Raw genomic sequence first — 20,862 nt, forward strand, 5'->3', positions numbered from 1 at the left:
TGAGCCCTGGAGAAACTTTATAGTCCAATATTCATAATATCTTTAAAAGAGAAATTTAACATTCCCAATAGATTCCAGGCATTACTATATTTTGTTTATTCTCTATCTTAGATGACATTTTAGTTTGTTAAAAGTAACTTGCTAAATTACACTGGACTTTTTACATCTCAAATTATTCCAAATTCAAATAACAGTGTTTTGTTGGGGTGACAGGTTTTGTTAATGTTCCATTTATCTTTCTCCAAAAGAGCCTTATTTCTCTATATTCACAGAAACCACCTAGACTTTGTTTTTAGTTTTCTAAAAAAAGATTATCCCCTTAAATTTCAATAACATTCCCCTTTGCTTGAAATAACCACTCCTATCAATTTAATTTTGTTTATCGACTCCAATTTCTTATAGAAACAGAAAAATAGGAGCAGGAGTAGGCCATTTGGCCCTTCGAGCCTGATCCGCCGCCATTCAATACGATCATGACAGATCATCCAAACTCCGTAACCTGTTCCTGCTTTCTCCCTGTATCCCTTGATCCCATTAGCCCTAAGAACTATATCTAACTCTTTCTTGAATATATTTAATGATTTGGCCTTAACTGCTTTCCATGGTAGAGAATTCCACAGATTCACCACTCTCTGGGTGAAGAAATCCCTCCTCATCTCAGTCCTAAATGGCTTACCCCTTATCCTTAGACTGTGACCTCTGGTCCTGGACTCCCCGCCATCGGGAACATCCTTCCTGCATCTAGTCTGTCCAGTCCTGTTAGAATTTTGTAAGTTTCTATAACATCCCCTCCCATTCTTCTAAATTCTAGTGAATGCAAGCCTAATCGACCCAATCTCTGCATGTGTCAGTCCTGCCATCCCAGGAATCAGTCTCGTGAACCTTCGCTGCATCTCTCCATAGCAAGAACATCCTTCCTCAGATAAGGAGACCAAAACTGCGCACAATACTCCAGATGTGGTCTCACCAAGGCCCTGTAGAATTGCAGCTAGACATCCTTGCTCCTGTGCTCTAATCCTCTCGCTATGAAGGCCAACATACCATTTGCCTGGTGCACAAGGACACCCAGGTCTCGCTGCACCTCCCCCTTTCCCAAACTATTGCCGTTCAGATAATCTGCCTTTCTGTTTTTGCCACCAAAGTGGATAACTTCACATTTATCCACATTATACTGCATCTGCCATGTATTTGCCCACTCACTCAATCTGTCCAAATCACACTGGAGCTTCTCTGCATCCTCCTCACCGTTCACACTCCCAACCAGCTTTGTGTCGTCTGCAAACTTGGATATATTACATTTAATTCCCTCATCTATATCATTAATATATATTGTGACTAGCTGGGGTCCTCGCAGTGATCCCTGCGGTATCCCACTAGTCACTGCCTGCCACTCGGAAGAAGACCCGTTTATTCCTACTCTTTGTTTCCTGTCTGCCAACCAGTTCTCTATCCATGTCAGTACCTTACCCCCAATCCCATGTGTTTTAATTTTGCATGCTAATCTCTTATGCGGGATCTTAGCGAAAGTCTTCTGAAAGTGCAAATACACCACATCCACTGGTTCCCTTATCTATCCTACTAGTTACGTCCTCATTACATTTTTATACCCAGGCTTGGTGGTATTGTATGGTGCCTTAAATTAAAGACTGAAGTGCTTGCAACTATCTCTCCTTCTCAAGCACTTTGTTACGGAAAATAACAAATAACAAAAGTTTTTGAAAAGGCAAAGCTTTTAGTCCAAATTGTCACTATGCTGTGACATTTGATGTCTGCAGATAAGTTCTTAAATTCTTAAAGCTGCTGGATCTCTTGCTGTGGTCTCAGTTCTCATGTGCCCCTGGAAACCATCGTCACCTGTTTTTAAAAAAAACAAAAACAATGGGTTAACTTGTCCAAATATAGCTGTCAATTTAGAAATTTAAAATTTAATAATGTCCAATATATTATATATAATTTTACACTCAGCAATAAAAAGTTGTGTGGTGAATTAAATAAAACAACTGCTGCAGTGGGGTTAATTTCTCTGTTTTTCTCCACCCTCTTGAAAATGTTCTCCGATGCATCACTTTAAGTAATTAAAAAAAAAAATCCTGATCGATAAAGAACCAAACTCCATTTTAAACTTTTTTTTCCCCCCAGTTTTTTTTTGGTATCCTTAGATTTTGAAAACAACAAAAAGCATTAGTAACATGATCAACTTGAAAGGAAAACATCTCCATCCAGGCAGACAGCATTTTAGACTAAACTCCAATTGTTTCTAAACTTTTTAACATCTTTTGTAAGAGGTTTCTCGCAGGATTTCTTTTTGGTTACAACTGAGATGATTCCAAATTCCAATTCACAGCAATTAGCATTTAAAATTCAAAACTGCCAATGTTATATGAATGAGCCTTATATCCAGAATTAAAGACTCCCTCATACCATGACATGATAACTTGGAGGTTTATTGTGGCCACTAATGAAATTGCAGTTTTCCCAACTTAACAGGTTCTGGACTTATTAACTTATAATACTTACTAACCGCACACAATAAAATAGCATGTGCTTTTTTTTTCGAGAAAAGGTAAATTGTCATTTTTCTTCTTTCTTCAGCTGCCTTTTCAAATGACTGTAATAAAACCAAAAAACTAAAAAGTTATTTAACATTTTTACAATAAAAGATTTAACACCAGCCTCGTAAACAAACTTTAAACAGACAGAATCTTTCCCATATCTCCTTTATTTATCCTTTCTCTCCCTTAAGCCAATTTCCAATTCCTGATGTTTGCTACTTAAAAACAGCAAGACATGTCATTAATTTAGACTGCAAAAAAAGTAGTAGCAGATTTTTAAACTTTGTTCCTATTAAAGCAGTGTTTTAAAACTTCAAATTGGATTTCTGCCAGGCATCTTCAAGCCTTCAAAGTTGAAGCTTATCTCTTACAAGATTGTCCATTGCCTTTTCACAGTTGCAAAACCAACTTTTAAAATAAAAATAAAACATTACACCAGCATCTTTTATTTAAAATCTAATTCAGCTTTTCTATCCCATTTCTGGGTGCATATTCTTGAATTGAAATGAGCACACTCAATAATCACGTTCACTACTTTTAATTCCAAACAACTTAGAAATATTGATTTCTGTAATGGGTTATGAATACAAAGTACCCAAAATCTGTGTTAAATTCCCTGTCCCGAGCCCAAGGAACACACAGGTTCAGCTAGCTCACAACCAAAACATAACTCTGAAATATAGAAATAATAGAACAAGTGACTAGAATAGAAATAATAGAACAAGATATGCTTTCAACATTAAAGCCAGGATACAAAGTGTTAATGACCATCAGTTCTACAGAACACTGGCTACACTGATGAGGACATTCATTCGTGGAAGCTTCCAACATTCACACATTTGAACAAAAGACACAGTAACTTGCTTTTACTCCCTTTAAATTTCACTAAAAGCACCTTGTTTATGTCATCCCTTTTTCCTCAACCTGATGCCTCTCACTTTCCCACTCCAGCTCTCCCCATCCTATGTTTCTACTATCCTCCTTGTAGGAGGCCGGGACAGTGCCTCCCACGGTTACTGCAGACACAATTGCCCATTGTCTTCCCCAATCTGCCCTGCAGTTCCAAATCTTTTTTTGAACACTCCTCCTCCTCCTGTTATTTCAACTGACTTTTATTTTCCTGAGCATCAATCAAAGCTGTGCCAGCATTTGGGTTAGAGACATGCTGCTTTTGTAACAGAGCTTGTGGCACAGCTCCAAATCTCGAACCGACTGGTTCAGTCGATCAACCTCTTTATCTCTCTGGGTAGCGGCCTCTTGGATCCGCTGAGTGCTGTTAGCCAGAAGGTTTTTTGCCTTCTCTTTTTCTTTTTAACAACTTCTGGCCTATCTTCTCTTGAATGAATTTCCTTGTATTTTTGCTCAAAGACCTGTTTAACATCTTTAGACGACATGACTTTATTTATTCTCTTTATATATTCTCATACATGTGCCTTTTGATCTCCATACTCACCAAAAGGGTTTTCCCTCCCAAGACACATGTTGGCCGGACTCGCGAACTCAAAATCCTTCCTTTCTCCCAAAAAGCATTCACAATGCGCCAAGTCCCATCTGCGGTGTCAGTTGTAAGATTCAATAAGATAGTGGTGGTTTACGCCCCCTTCTAAGGTAGGAACAGGCTAGGCAGCACAAAGCTTGTTGTGAATCGACTTTATTGAGATAAAGGTAAAGTAAAGACAAGTTTATTAAGTTTTTAGATAAACCATAGCCACAAACTCAGGCAGTGATTGACGGTCTAACACAGATAGTATGGTAATATAGTATGGTACCCATATTAGAGACTGGACAGCAGAGCACATAACTCTTTCTCTTGAAGCTTTTGGTCTACATGTTTTTAGATCTCTTTCTCTCTCTTTTGTTTGAAAATTCTCTGAAGTACAGTGTCAAATACAAGACTTCTTTTATCCTGGCAGCTTTCCAATTAACCCTCCCTTCTCAGAATCAGTGATTAGTCTTGTATTAAAGGATACCTTTCTTAACCAACCAAGGATCATTTTATGATGGTCGCTAACCTTTCTGATTCACACCAGTAATGCCCCTTTTTGTTGACTACTTTATCTCAATGCTTTTACATTCTGAGGTTCCTTATCTCATTACAAGGGAAATCTACACAGACGCTATTTTTACTGTCTACTCAAGATCTCACCCTTTTTTACTGCAAGTAGGCATTTTAAGACTTGACATAATCTCTCAGAATCCCTCTACGTTGACATCTTGTCTATACTGTACCCTATTTCCTAAGTTTTCCCACATTACCATACTACAAAGAAGGGTTTTGATAAAACTATAAATGTTAGTTTATGATAAGTTAGTTGCTAGTTTATAATAGCTAGATTTTAACAATTAGCATTCTGGTTAGTAACTTTGAGTAACCAAATCTTACACTAATGTTACGACCGAGGCGGGAGGAGTGCACTGTTAGTTCAGTCCCACTTCTCCACAGGTCACAACATATCAATAAATTTTCCCACTTACTGAAACAGCCAATTAGATACTCTATTTTTCCCCAGAATAAAGCACACCAACCAGGTTTCATTAATTCACAACAAAATTATCCGTCTATTATCCACCAAGTTTTAACCAATAATGAAGTAAATATATACGCAAATTGAAATATTAAAGCATCGTATTTTTACCCTAGCCCTCATGCATACATCCAAAAACTGGTTAACTGGGGGGATAAAAATTGTTTACAGCTGTTAAAGCAATAGAAGGAATAAAAAAAGACACATACTGAATATGGAAGTCCTTTGTTTTGGTGAGGTGTCCCAAAGTCAAATAGGGCTGCCACTAGGAATCTTTCTAGGCGATGTTGATAAGTCTGTTTTGGAAGGCTTTCAAAGAAATTCAACTACAGAAGGCTTCACATAAATCTTCCATCCGGTGTGCAGCAGCAAAGTTGTCTGTTCTCGCATTCGATGCAAAGTCCTTTTTAAAGATGCAAGGTTTCTGCAAACATTCAGGAGTGCTTCAAAATATAGGAGGCAAGAGTACAACTTCAAAAAGGCTTTTGGTTTTCAAGAGCAGGGATTCTTCAAAGAGTTAACAATTATCTACTTTTTTTCTTATCTCCTGGCAGGTCCATATGCTGATTCCAAGTGTCTCCTTTAGTCCAAACCCACTGGCTTTTAATAGTTCAAAAGCAAGCAAAACATTTTTCCAAGCAAGTCCCATGATCATAAATTCTGAATTGTCACAACACAGAACAGCTCTCAGTCAAACCTCCTGCTATATTTATTTGAAATCACATGCTTTCCAGTAAAAACTTGTTTACTGGTCCACCTTTTGTTGAATTTCCTTTTTAAAAAAGAAAACACCCAAAGTTCACCCTCTTCAGATTTAAAAATATAGATTCCAAGTTTTAATAACAAATCTGGAACCTCTCGTAACATCTCTGCCCTTGGAGAACTGAAACGCCATTTTTGAATGCGTTTCATTATAATATATAAAAAAACAGAAGTTGAAACATTTTAAACACATTCACTCATGCCCCCATTCACTCTTGTAGTTAATACAATCTTGCTTTGTACCATCTTTGCACTCCTATAACTCAACAAAGTTAGATTCGCGAAAGTGCCTCTGCAATAACATTTTTTGCCGAAATGTGGACGATCCTTAAGTGATAGGGCTGCAACAGTAAACTCCATCAGAATATTCCGGCATTCTGGGTTTCAAATTTTTCCACAAAGGTTAGCCAAATCAGCCAATTGCAACCTTCCAAATAGAGCCCCCCTGTTATTTCAAGTGTTCCTTCCAAGTGTCATTCTAGACCAGCACATCAGGAAGTTAAACTACACAGTTACGAACACTGGCTACCACTTGACCCATTAATCTCTGAAAGGTTGCTAGGCCATTTTTTAGCCCAAATGGCATCACTCGGCACAGGTAAAGACTGGTGTGACAAAAGCTGATATTTATTTAGCTCAGGATGTTAAAGGAACTTGCCAGTATCCCTTTAACAAATCTATCTTTGTAAGAAACATCGGCACTGCCCACACTCAATAGAGTCTTCCAAGCGAGGGATTGGGTTGGAGTCTGCCTTTGTTACTGCATTAACTTTCCTGTAGTCTATACAAAGTCTGGTTGAATGGTCAGGTTTATGCACTAATACTATTGGTGAACTCCAGCTGCTTTGACTGGGTTCGATTAGGTGGTTTTCCAGCCTGTGTTGGATTTCTGCTTTTACTTGAGCCTGTTTCTCTGGACTTAAACGGTAAGGATACTGTTTTATAGGAACGGATTCCCCTACATCCACATCATGTGTGGCTAAGGTTGTCCATCCTGCTTTATCCTCACAGCATTTAAAAGAGTCTGTAAGTAGCCTTGTTAGATCTTCTCGTTGTTCTGCCTCTAAATATGAAAGCAAAGTGTCCAATCTTCCTAGCAATTCAGTATTAGCCTATAGGAAGTTCAATTTGAAAATTGTCTAGGCCTACTTCTGCCTCATCCTCACTATCCCTGCCATTCTTAACTGTCCCTGCTACCTGACATACCTGTGCTTGCTTGTCCTCCCGGCGATAATTTTTTTAACATGTTGATATGACACGGTCAATTCTTTTTCCAGCAAACTAGGGTGTCAATAAAATAATTTACCTTACCAATTCTTTTGATCACTTTATACAGACCACTGAACCGTGCTTTTAATGATTCATCCTATAAAGGTGATAATACTGACACTTCATCCCCTGGTTGAAATGTTCGGGTCTTTGCATGCTTGCCTGTCCATATTTTCATAGTGGTTTGGGAGGTTTTATGGTGTTCCTGAGCAACATTGCAAGCTCGTTCCCGAACACAGATACATAATCTAATACAGAAGATTCATCCCTCTGTTCTGAAAACCTTTCCTTGATTAATTTTAGAGGACCTTTTGTCTCATATCCGTAAAGTAATTCAAAAGGACTAAAACCTGTGAATCTCTAGTGGCAAATAAAAGAAAGTCGAGCTCTTTATCCCAATCACGGGGTTATTCATGACAGTATGCCCTGATCATTGTTTTGAGGATTTGATTGTACTTTTACTAAAGCTGTCTGTATTTGTGGGTGGTATGCTGAAGACTTTAACTGTGTCATACCCAAATTACCCCTAACTTCTTGAAATATTTTAGACGTAAAATTGGAACCTTGATCTGACTGAATTTCAATTGGTAATCCATATTGAGTAAAGAATTGGGTTAACTTGTCTACCACTACCTTAGCAGTAATTGTCCTCAAGGGAATGGCCTCTGGGAATCCAGTAGCCATATCCATGATAGTGAGTATGTATTGGTGTCCTGCTTTTGTTTTCGGCAAGGGTCCTACACCGTCTACCAACACCCTACTAAATGGTTCCCCAATAACTGGTATGGGAATTAGAGGTGCTGGTTTTATGGCAGGTTGCCGTTTTCCCACAGCCTGGCACATATGGCATGTTTCAAAAAATTGCACCACGTCATTAGAAAGACCTGGCCAGTAATAATATTGACTTGTACATGAGTTGGTCTTCCAGATCCCCATATGTCCTGCTATAGGAATTTCATGTGCTAACTATAATAATTCCCGGTGGTACTTGGGCGGTACTGCTATCTGTCAAACAACTGTGCACTCTTCGTCAACAGGTCTGTGAGGCGGTCTCCATTTCCTCATCAGAACCCCATCTTTAACATAATAGCCTTCTGGAGCTCCTGTCACAGCTGATTGTCCCATTTTATTTAACTATGGATCAGCTTGCTGAGCTGTGATCAGAGATGACTTATTAAACATTTATTTAGATTTTATAAATCCCCAGTGAAAGTCTCCGTCTCAGATATTCGGCTTCCTGTCTGTGGTGCCAATTTTACCTCTGACAATGGAACTTCTTTAGCCGCTGCTCGCGTTACTGGAACAGAATAATACAGTGCAGAAGAGGCCCTTCGGCTCATCGAGTCTGCACCGATGCATTAAAGACACCTGACCTGTCTACCTAATCCCATTTGCCAGCACTTGGCCCATAGCCTTGAATGTTATGACGTGCCAAGTGCTCATCCAGGTACTTTTAAAGGATGTGAGGTAACCCGCCTCTACCACTCTCCCAGGCAGTGCATTCCAGACCGTCACCACCCTCTGGGTAAAAAAGTTCTTCCTCAAATCCCCCTTAAACCTTCTGCCCCTCACCTTAAACGTGTCCCCTCGTAACTGACCCTTCAACTAAGGGGAACAGCTGCTCCCTATCCGCCCTGTCCATGCCCCTCATAATCTTGTACACCTCGATCAGGTCACCCCTCAGTCTTCTCTTTTAACTTCTGTCTCTTTAGCTTCACTTGGTTTCTCAGTTTCTCTCGTAGTCACAAATACTTTTGCTCCAGCCAAATCATTCCCTGGAAGTAGGTCAATTCCATCTACCGGCAAACTGTAGACAACTCCTACAGTTACTGTTCCAGACATTAGGTCACAGTCCAGGAGCACCCAATACAAAGGTACAGGTATATGTTCCCTGCCAATACCATTCACTAAAATTTTAGCATTCAGTGTGCTCTCTGGTGAAAATGTTATGCTTTTCCCCAGCAAAAGAGTTTGAGTGGCTCCTATATCCCTAACGATAGGTTTGCGTGCCTCACTTGAGGGATAAGGAGTTACTTTTCCTTTCGACAAGAATTCCCTATAACTTTGTGGTATCTTATTCTCAACCCCTACACTCACATTGTTTTTTGTATTTAGCTTTATAGCTGCCGTCAAAGCTACAGCCTGATCTTCTATACTCTTGGTCAGAGCCCCTTTCTCTGCGTTAACTTTATGTACCCCAACAAGTCCCATGGGTTTATCTTGCAAATTCCAGCATTCTGAACGAAGATGTCCCACCTTTGACAATGATGAGACTTCGGCTTGCGGATCTCACTTCCACCCTCAGCACCTTCCTTTCTGGCCTGGGGAGGGGATCCTGGGGCATTCCCAGCTGTCCCTTCTTGTCCCTGGCTACTTGCCTTCCTTTCACTCTCCCACCTTCTATCCTTCTTGGGTTTGTGGGGTGACCGACAATCATCAGCAATTTCCGCTGTTTGTCTGGCCCTTGAAACCTTCTCGTTTTCTACACGAGTTCTCACTACTGGAGGGAGTGAATTTTTAAATTCTTCCAGGAGAATCAGTTCTCTAAGGTTCTCATACGTGGCTTCCATCTTTAGTGCCCGTATCCAACGATCAACATTACTTTACCCTCTCATATTCTGTATAAGTCTGCCTAGCCAATCTCCGGATGTTTTGAAATTTCTGTCGGTAAGCTTCAGGGACTAACACATAAGCAACTAGAATAACCTTTTTTGCCATCTCATAGTCTGCAGAAGCCTCTTCAGAAAGCATGGTATAAACATCATGAACTCTGCCCATCAACCTGCTTTGCATAAACAGTGTCCAGCTTTCCTTTGACCATTTCATTTGTTTGGCTATCTTTTCAAAAGAAATGAAAAATGCCTTTACGTCCCTTTCCTCAAACTTGGGGAGAGCTTGCATAAATTTTAAGCAGCTTTTCGCTGGATTTAGATTCTTCCTGACCAGGATTTTCACTGGAGTCAAGACCACTGCTTTGCCTTAGTTCCATCTTTTTAATTCGAGTTCCCTTGCTTCTTTTTCACTTTCTCTTTGAAATTCAAGCTTACATCTTTCCAATTCTATTTCTTTTTTCTTGTCAAGTTTCCTTAGTTCTTTTACTGTTTCCTGTTGAAGCTTAGGTTTTTCTATTTCTTGTTGCTGCTCAAGTTGTTTCATTTGTAACTGAATTTTAACTAATTCAACTGCACTATCCTCTGACTTACAGTTGTCATCGTCATCTTCCAATTTCAAATGTTGGGCTATTACTTCAATTATATCTGCTTTTATAGCACCTGATTTCAATTCTACCTCCAATTGAACTGCTATATTCTTTAACCAAATTTAGTTAGCCACTGAGGGAAACCACCTCCTTCCCCAGAAAGCTTCCAGTGGTGTAGACTTTTTTAAAATTCATTCATGGGATGTAGGCGTCACTGGCCAGGCCAGCATTTAATGCCCATCCCTAATTGCCCTTGAGAAGGTGATGGTGAGCTGCCTTCTTGAACCGCTGCAGTCCATGTGGGGTAGGTACACCTACATTGTTGTTTGGAAGGGAGTTCCAGGATTTTGATCCAGCGACAGTGAAGGAACGGCGATATAGTTCCAAGTCAGGATGGTGTGTGACTTGGAGGGGAACTTGCAGGTGGTGGTGTTCCCATGTATTTGCTGCCCTTGTCCTTCTAGTTGGTAGAGGTCGCGGGTTTGGAAGGTGCTGTCTAAGGAGCCTTGGTGCATTGCTGCAGTGCATCTTGTAGATGGTACACACTGTTGCCACTATGCGTCGGTGGTGGAGGGGGTGAATGTTTGTAGCTGGGGTGACAATCAAGCGGGCTACTTTGTCCTGGATGGTGTTGAGCTTCTTGAGTGTTGTTGGAGCTGCACCCATCTAGGCAAGTGGAGAGTATTCCATCACACTCCTTACTTGTGCCTTGAAGATGGTGGACAGGCTTTGGGAAGTCAGGAGTTGAGTTACTCACCTCAGGATTCCGAGCCTCTGACCTGCTCTTGTAGCCACGGTATTTATATGGCTACTCCAGTTCAGTTTCAGGTCAATGGTAGCCCCTAGGATGTTGATAGTGGGGGATTCAGCAATCATAATGCCATTGAACGTCAAGGGAAGATGGTTAGATTCTCTCTTGTTGGAGATGGTCATTGCCTGGCACTTGTGTGGCGCGAATGTTATTTGCCACTTATCAGCCCAAGTCTGGATATTGTCCAGGTCTTGCTGCATTTCTGCACGGATTGCTTCAGTATCTGAGGAGTCATGAATGGTGCTGAACATTGTGCAATCATCAGCGAACATCCCGACTTCTGACCTTATGATTGAAGGAAGGTCATTGAAGAAGAAGCTGAAGATGGTTGGGCCTAGGACACTACCCTGAGGAAATCCTGCAGTGATGTCCTGGAGCTCAGATGATTGACCTCCAGCAACCACAGCCACCTTCCTTTGTGCTAGGTATGACTCCAGCCAGCAGAGGGTTTTCCCCCTGACTCCCATTGACCTCAGTTTTGCTCGGGCTCCTTAATGCCATACTCAGTCAAATGCTGCCTTGATGTTAAGGCAGTCACTCTCACCAACCTCTTGAATTCAGCTCTTTTGTCCATGTTTGAACCAAGGCCGTAATGAGGTCAGGAGCTGAGTGGCCCTGGTGGAACCCAAGCTGAGCGTCACTGAGCAGGTTATTGCTAAGCAAGTGCCGCTTGATGGCACTGTTGATGACACCTTCCATAACTTTACTGATGATTACGAGTAGGCTGATGGGGCAGTAATTGGCCAGGTTGGACTTGTCCTGCTTTTTGTGTACAGGACATACCTGGGCAATTTTCCACATTGCAGGGTAGATGCCAGTGTTGTAGCTGTACTGGAACAGCTTGGCTAGGGGCGCAGCAAGTTCTGGAGCACAGGTCTTCAGTACTATTGCTGGAATATTGTCAGGGCCCATAGCTTTTGCAGTATCCAATGCCTTTAGTCATTTCTTGATATCACGCGGAGTGAATCGAATTGGCTGAAGTCTGGCATCTGTGATGTTGGGAACTTCAGGAGGAGGCCGAGATGGATCATCAACTCGGCACTTCTGGCTGAAGATTGTTGCAAATGCTTCTGCCTTATCTTTCGCACTGATGTGCTGGGCTCCCCCATCATTGAGGATGGGGATATTTGTGGAGCCACCTCCTCCAGTTAATTGTTTAATTGTTCACCACCACTCACGGCTGTATGTGGCAGGACTGCAGGGCTTAGATCTGATCTGTTGGATATGGGATCGCTTAGCTCTGTCTATCACATGCTGCTTATGCAGATTGGCGTGCAAGTAGTCCTGGGTTGTAGCTTCACCAGGTTGACACCTCATTTTGAGGTATGCCTGGTGCTGCTCCTGGCATGCCCTCCTGCACTCTTCATTGAACCACAGTTGGTCTCCTGGCTTGATGGTAATGGTAGAGTGGGGGATATGCCAGGCCATGATTTACAGGTTGTGGTTGAGTACAATTCTGCTGCTGCTGATGGTCCACAGCACCTCATGGATGCCCAGTTTTGCATTGCTAGATCTGTTCGAAATCTATCCCATTTAGCACGGTGATAGTGCCACACAACACGATGGATGGTATCCTCAATGTGGAGGCGGGACTTCGTCTCCACAAGGACTGTGCGGTGGTCACTCCTGCCAATACTGTCATGGACAGAAGCATCTGCGGCAGGCAGATTGGTGAGGATGAGGTCAAGTATGTTTTTTTTCCTCATGTTGGTTCCCCCACCACCTGCCGCAGACCCAATCTAGCAGCTATGTCATTTAGGGCTCGGTCAGTAGTGGTGCTACCGAGCCACTCTTGGTGATGGACATTGAAGTCCCCCACCCAGAGTACATTTTGTGCCCTTGCCACCCTCTGCTTCCTCCAAGTGGTGTTCAACATGGAGGAGTACTAACTCATCAGCTAAGGGAGGGCAGTAGGTGGTAATCAGCAGGAGGTTACCTTGCCCATGTTTGACCTGATGCCATAAGACTTCATGGGGTCCGGAGTCGATGTTGAGGACTCCCAGGGCAACTCCCTCCCTACTGTAAACCACTGTGCCACCACCTCTGGTGGGTCTGTCCTGCCGGTGGGACAGGACATACCCGGGGATGGTGATGGCAGTATCTGGGACATTGTCTGTAAGGTATGATTCCGTGAGTATGACAATGTCAGCTTGTTGCTTGACTAGTCTGTGGGACAGCTCTCCCAACTTTGGCACAAGCCTCTAGATGTTAGTAAGGAGGACTTTGCAGGGTTGACGGGGCTGGGTTTGCCATTGTTGTTTCCGGTGCCTAGGTCGATGCCGGGTGGTCTGTCCAGTTTCATTCCTTTTTATTGACTTCGTAGCGGTTAGGTACAACTGAGTGGCTTGCTAGGCCATTTCAGAGGGCGTGTAAGAGTTAACCACATTGCTGTGGGTCTGGAGTCACAAGTAGGCCAGACCAGGTAAGGACAGCAGATTTCCTTCCCTAAAGGACCTTAGTGAACCAGATAGGTTTTTACAACAATCGACAATGGTTTCATGGCCATCATTAGACTAGCTTTTAATTCCAGATTTATTAATTAAATTCAAATTCCACCTTCTGCTGTGGTGGGATTCGAACTCATGTCCCCAGAGAAATACTCTGGGTTACTAGTCCAGCGATAATGCCACTACGCCACCACCTATCCAAGAAACCTGGTTCTTTTATTTTCCTTTTTCAATTACTATTACCCCACTTACAAATGAACATTGTCGGTTTTGGGGCTAATCCTGGACGAGCCCCCAATTAATATGTTATGACCGACGTGGGAGGAGTGCAGTGTTAATGCAGTCCCACTTCTCCACAGGTCACAACATATCAAATTTTCCCACTTACCGAAACAGCCAATTAGATACTCTATTTTTCCCCAGAATAAAGCACACCAACCAGGTTTCTTTACTGAACAACAAAATTATCTGTTTATTTTAAACCAAGTCTTCACCAATAATGAAGTAAATATATACGTGATTTGAAATATTAAAGCTCCGTATTTTTATCCAGGCCCTCGCACACGCGCATACATCCAAAAACTGATTAACCAGGGGAAAAAAAAATAGTTTACAGCTGTTACTAAGAAATGGAAGGAATAAAAAAAAACTGATTAATATGTAAGTCCTTTGTTTTGGTGAGGTGTCCCAAAGTTGAATAGGGCTGCCACGAGGAATCTTTCCAGGTGATGTTGATGAAGAGTTTGTTTTGGTTTGTGTTTTGTAGTTGAATTTCTTTGAGTGCTTCACATAGGTATTCCATCGGGTGTGCAGCAACAAAGGCGCTGGTTCTCTCACATTCGTTGCACAGTCCTTTTTAAAGATGCAAGTTTGCTGCAAACATTCAGGAGTTCTTCAAAATATTGAAGGGAAGGCAAGAGTACAACTTCATACAGGCTTTTGGTTTTCAAGAGCAGGGATTCTTCAAAGAGAGTGAACAGTTATCTTTTTTTCTTATCTCCTGGCAGGTCCATATGCAGATTCCAAGTGCCTCCTTTAGTTCAAATCCACTGGCTTTTAACAGTTCAAAATGAAACTAAACTTTTTTCCCAAGCCAGTCCCGTGCTATTCATAAATATCTGTCTTGCCACAACACAGAATAGTTATTAAGTCAAACCCCCGCTATGTTTACTTAAAATCACATGCTTTCCAGTAAAAGCTTTTTTACTCGTCAACCTTTTGTTGAACCTCCTTTTTAAAAAAAAACCCTAAATTCAGCCTCTTCAGATTTAAAAATATAGATTCCAGGTTTTAAAAACAAATATGGAAACTCTCGTACGCTATCTACATCCATCCTGTCATGCCCTGTAAGAATTTTGTAAGTTTCAATGAGATCACCTCTCATTCTTCGGAACTCTAGAGAAGATAGGCCCAGTTTCCTCAGTCTCTCCTCATAAGTCAATCCCTCCATCCCAGGGATAGTCTGGTGAACCTCCTTTGTGCTTCCTCTATGGCAAGTATATCCTTTCTTAGATGAGACTAAAACTGTACACAATACTCCAGGTGTGGTCTCACCAAGGCTCTATACAGTTGCAGCAAGATTTCTTTACTCTTGTACTCAAAAACCCCTTGCGATGAAGGCCAACATATAATTCGCTTTCCTAATTGCTTGCTGCACCTGCATGCTGGCTTTTAGTGACTCATGAACAAGGACACCTAGGTCCCTTTGGAAATCATCACTTCCCAGACCCCCTCCATTTAAGAAATAATCTGTCTTTCTGTTTTTTTCTACCAAAGCAGATAACTTCACACCTTTTCACATTATATTCCATCTGCCATGTTCTTGCCCATTCACTTAGCCTATCCAAGTCCCCTTGAAGCCTCCTTGCATCCTCCTCACAACTGAAATTCTCACCTAGTTTTGTGTCCTCAACAAATTTTGAAATATTTCATTTGGTCCCCACATCCAAATCATTTATACAAATTGTGAACAACTGTGGCCCCAGCACTGATCCTTGTGGTACCCTATTCGTAACAGCCTGCCATCCTGAGAATGACCCGTTGATTCCTACTCTCCGCTTTCTGTCTGTTAACCAATTCTCAATCCATACCAGTATATTACCCCCAATACCATGTGCTCTAATTTTGTTTACTAACCTCCTATGTGGGACCTTATCAAAAACATTTTGAAAATCCAAATACGCCACATCCACTGGTTCTCCTTTATCTTTGGTACAAGTAACATTCTCAGAAAAAGCTCCAACAGGTTTGTCAAACATGATTTCCCTTTCATAAATCCATGCTGACTCTACCCAATCATATCATTATTTTCTAAGTGTCTAGTTATCACATCCTTTATAATAAATTCCAACATTTTCCCTACTAATGTCAAACTAACAGTTCTGTAGTTCCCTGCTTTCTCTCTCCCTCCTTTCTTAAATAGTGGGGTTACATTTGCTACTTTCCAATCTGCAGGAACTTTTCCAGAATCTGTAGAGTTTTGAAAGACAATTAATGCATCCACAGTCTCTATAGCCACCTCCTTCAGCACTCTGGGTTGGAGCTCCTCTGGTCCAGGGGATTTATCAACCTTCAATCCAGTTAATTCTTCAAGTACTACCTCTTTATTAATTTCTTTCAGTTCCTTATTTTCACAAGTCCCTTAGTTCCCTAGTATTTCTGGGAGATTTTCTGAATCTTCCTCCATGAAGACAGACTGTTAGTTTTCTTTAGTTTATTCGCTTCGCTTAGTTTCTCTGCCATTTCCCTATTCTCCATTATAAATTCTCCTGTTTCTGCCTTTAATGGACCTACATTTGTCTTTGCTAATCTTTTCCTTTTCACATACCTAAAGAAGCTTTTACCGTCCGCCTTTGTTTCTCGCCAGCTTGCATTCATATTTTCTTTTCCCTTGTCCTTGCCTTGATCTTGCCATCTCGCGTGGCGTTGCTACTCTCAATGCCATGTCAGTCGTAGATGAGGCCATCTCTGATCTCTTCCTTGTATTGCTCTACACCCACATCATGCTTCCCCCTTCAAACCTTTTTTTCATCTGTGTCCACTCATGGAATAAACATTCTCCCAATTCACTTACAACTTCTCTTTCAAAATCCCAACTATCTCCCCTCTGGCCCTCCATTCACCATGGTATTAATGCATCTGCTTAACCGCACCCTAATCTCCCCTTTGCCCTTGTCCGTATTAAAACTATTACTCTCTTGCACCCTAGTTGTCTCCTGGTACAGCCTTCATTTCTGCTCCCTTAAGTCCCAGAGACATGGACAATGCATTTAGTCTTCTCCACCAGCTGGCTTGACCGGGTAAAGCACTATCTGATCCTCCTTTCTTTTGTCTGCGAAAGCTGTTCAATATTCCAGGATCATCCTGGAATTCAAAGATAACCCCTGGCTGCTTTTCTGTACTTCAAACCATCTTATCCCCCTCTCCACTCCATCCTTGTTTCCAACAAGTGTGAAGAGCTCATGGACTTCTTTGTCAGCAAAATCAAGACCATCCAGTCAGCTGACTCTGCTGTTTCCCTTCCTCTCCTCACCCACTGTGCCAGACTTCTTCTAGAATTGCTATCTGCTCTAGCACTGAACTTTCATCTTTCTCTTTTTGTTTTTCCAATCGTCCCTCATGCCCTCTCTGAGCTCATTTTGTTCCTGAAACTCGCATCCTGCTCCCTTAACCCTATTCCAGCTAAACTGCTGTCACCTAACTTCCCTTCCTGGCTTCCATGTTAGCTGATACTGTTAATGGCTGTCTCTCCCCAGGTACTGTCCCCTCTCCAAATTTCCTTCATCACCCCTCTCGAAAAAAACAACCCTTGACTGCTCCATCCTTGCAAACTACCACCCCATCTACAACTTCCTTTCCTTTTCAAAAACTCCTTGAACATGGTGTCACCTCCCAAATTGGTAACAAAGTCACAAATGACATCCTACGTAGCTGTGGTAAAGGTAAACTATTCTTCCTTGTCCTTCTTGATCTGCCTGCAGCCTTTGACAGGGTTGACCACACCATCCTCCTGCAACACCTCTACACTGTTGTCCAGCTGGGTGGGACTGTTGTCATCTAATTCCATTCCTTTCTATTGAGTCTTAGCCAGAGAATCACCTGAAATGGTTTTGTTTCTCACTGCAACACCATTATGCCAGGTGTCACCCAAGGATCTATCCTTGGCCTCCTCCTATTTCTCATCTACATTCCCCCCTCAGTGACATTATTTGAAAACACAGTGACAGTTTCCACAAAGTCTGATGGCACCCAGCTCGACCACACCACCACCTTTCTCAACTCCTCCACTTCCCTAAATTGTCAGGCTGCTTGTCTGACATCCAGCACTGGATGAGCAGAAGTATCCTGCAGCTAAATATCGGGATGGCCAAAGTCATTCTCTTTGGTCCCTGCCACAAATTCAGTTACTTAGCCACTGACTACATCCCTCTTCCTGGCAATTGTCTGAGGCTGAACTAGACTTTTTGAAACCTTACTGTCATATTTGAACCCCAAACCAACCACCTGAGATGAGCTTCTGACCACGCATCTGTGCCATGACTAAAACCGCCTATTTGCACTTCCACGCCATTGCCCAACTCTGCACCTGCCTCAACTCATTTGCTGAATCCCTCATCCATGCTTTTGTTACCTCCAGACTTGACTATTCTAATGTACTCCTGGCCAGTCTCCCAAGTTCTACCCTCTATAAACTTGAGGTCATCCAAAACTCTGCTGCCATTGTCCTAACTCACATCAAGTCTCGTTCACACATCAAGCCTGTGCTCACTGACCTACATTGGCTCCTCGTTAAGCGATGCCTCCATTTTTAAAATTCCTATCCTTTTCAAATAGCTCCATATCTTTACCGATCCCTATTTCTGTAATCTCCTCTAGCCCTACAGCCCTCTGAGATATCTGCACTCCTCCGACTCTGGCCACTTGAGCATTCTTGATTTTAATTGCTCCACCATTGGTGGCTATGCCTTCAGCTGCCAAGGTCCTATGCTGTGGAATTTCCTCCTAAACCTCTCCACCCCTCTACCTCGCTTTCCTCCTTTTAAGACACTCCTTAAAACCTAGGCTGCGTTTGCTGACAGCGCAACCACTAGGTGGTGCTGCACTGGCACATGTGCAAATGCAGCCTGTTCCACTAAAACGTCAGTCTGTGGCGTTCAGGCAGCTGCCAGGACTAAAGATGGCGCTGCTCAAATAATCACAGAAAGGCAACGTAAACCTATGGCAGCATACGATGGCCGGAGAGAGCTGGCAGGGTGGGGTGGGGGAGAGCAAGTGGCTGCTCTCTTCCCCCACGTTACGCGATGATGTCATCTGCGCATGTGCCAACCAGTCCTGGCAATGCAGAATGCCGTGCACACGCAGAGAGCAGGAACCCGTTTGCGCATGTGCGCAGCTTGGTGCAGTCTGATGACATCAGCGGCCGACTGTTGTCAAGAATCACTTTGTAAAACCTATCACTTTAACCTAGCCTTTGATCATCTTCTGTAATATTTCCTTGTGTGGCTTGGTGTCCAATATTGTTCAGTAACTCTTGTGAAATGTCTTTGATTTTTCTATGTTAACGATGCTATATATAAATACAAGTTGTTGCTGCTGCAGCCCTACAATCCTTCAAGAATTTTGCGCTTTCAATTCTGCATCTTGTACATCCTCCTCAGCATTGCCTTCAACCATCTACGCGGCATGCTCTGGAATGCAGTTTTTCAACTTCTCCCCTCAATCCACCGTCTCCTTTTTAAAATACTCTTTCAGAGCCACATCTTTGATCTAGTTTTTGGACCACCACCACCCCTGAGATCTCCTCCTGTCTGATTCCACTTCTGTGAACTGCCTTGGGTTGCTTTCTAATACACTGAAGGTGGTATATAAATGCAGGTTTTTGTAGTAACAAGATTTGTAGTTGGTTAGAATAAACTGATTCTCCAAACTGCTGGCAGCAGTAAATGTTACTGGAGTGAGACAAATATGCCTTCTTAACTACTTTAACTAGTGTTTTGTTTTACTTAGTTTATCGTTCATTTTACAGTAATAAAGGTATTTTTGGCATTTGCCTAACCATAATACTTATAAGTGTTTCAGCATTGCAGAATGTGTGCTGGAAACTTACAAAACTATCTAACTCAGGAAGATGGTAATTTCCCTGAACTTCCCAGGTGCCTAAGGGTTAAAAGCTAGCATGTATAATGCAATAATTGCTACCATTTGTAGTACTTGGAAAACTTTTGAATCAGCCCATTATGTTTTCAACTATTTTGCTTCAACAGGTTGCACCAGAGGAATTCAAGGCCAGCATTAGCCGGGTTAACAGCTGTTTAAAGAAGAATCTTCCTGTCAACGTGCGATGGCTGCTCTGTGGCTGCTTGTGCTGCTGTTGTACCTTGGGCTGCAGCATGTGGCCAGTAATCTGTCTCAGTAAAAGAGTAAGTTTTCTTGAAGTCTTTAATGTATCTTCAACTCACTTGGTCAACATCGAATTTTATGCTGAATCCAAGGTGAAGAATGTAAGCTATTGAATGGAACTGATTCTCGAAAGTCAGCATCAAATACTCCCAGGCCAGTTATAGACTGATAAAATACAGAGTAAAAAGCTCCCTGCACTCAATCCCAACCCCAAAGAGCACTTCTACTTTCATCAGTGTGACATTTTCCACAGTTAATTATCCTCTATGAAATTGTGCTGTTTATTGCTAAATTAGGTGTAGTTTTGTGACTTGTGCCCACCAGGCACTGGGTTGAGGCTATCTAAACTAATTTCACACAAAGCTCTTTGGGTAAGCAGAAAGAGGCTTTCATCCCAGTAGTCTGAACTGATTTCAAATTGGGATTACTGTTTTTGGAAGACAGAATAATTTGTAATTGTATTTTGGTAATCATGGAAACCTTTTTCTCATCTTGCTCCAAATCAGGATTAAGAACGAAAGTATTTTGCAAAACTGAGGTGCGTTAAAGCAATTAAACACTTATATCACCACTTAGAATTGAGTTTACATCTACTGTATAAATCAGTTTTCAATCACAGAAGTAAAATCGGATCAGTGTTGGAAATGATGGCTTTTAGTGAAGTCTGTTGTTGAGCCTAACCTTGGATGACGTCCAGAATTTAAAGGAGGTTGAAATTGGTTTATAAGGATACTGTGTTAAATTATGTAGATAATTTTCAGTTTGACCTTTCAACAAAAGGTATATGGATATCCCAAAATCCATCAGCAGAAAAACTCTATCCAAGTACCCTTTAAACTGATGTTAGTGTTCATTGGGCATTGCCACTAAAGCAGATAAAAATAAAGTTTTGTATTCA

The 20,862-nt window shown here is 41.9% G+C and overlaps 1 protein-coding gene across 1 annotated transcript in view; it reads left to right on the top strand.

The window, feature by feature from the left end:
* The window catches only part of LOC137372025 (cysteine-rich hydrophobic domain-containing protein 2), a 123,055-nt gene that overhangs the window by 69,115 nt on the left and 33,078 nt on the right, over positions 1-20,862 (top strand). Inside the window, exon 3 of the mRNA XM_068035307.1 lies at positions 19,829-19,984. Coding sequence (XP_067891408.1) covers positions 19,829-19,984 — 156 coding nt within the window. The remainder of the gene's footprint in view (positions 1-19,828; positions 19,985-20,862) is intronic.

The sequence above is a fragment of the Heterodontus francisci genome, chromosome 1, assembly GCF_036365525.1.
Source record: "Heterodontus francisci isolate sHetFra1 chromosome 1, sHetFra1.hap1, whole genome shotgun sequence".
Taxonomy (NCBI): Eukaryota; Metazoa; Chordata; class Chondrichthyes; order Heterodontiformes; family Heterodontidae; genus Heterodontus; species Heterodontus francisci.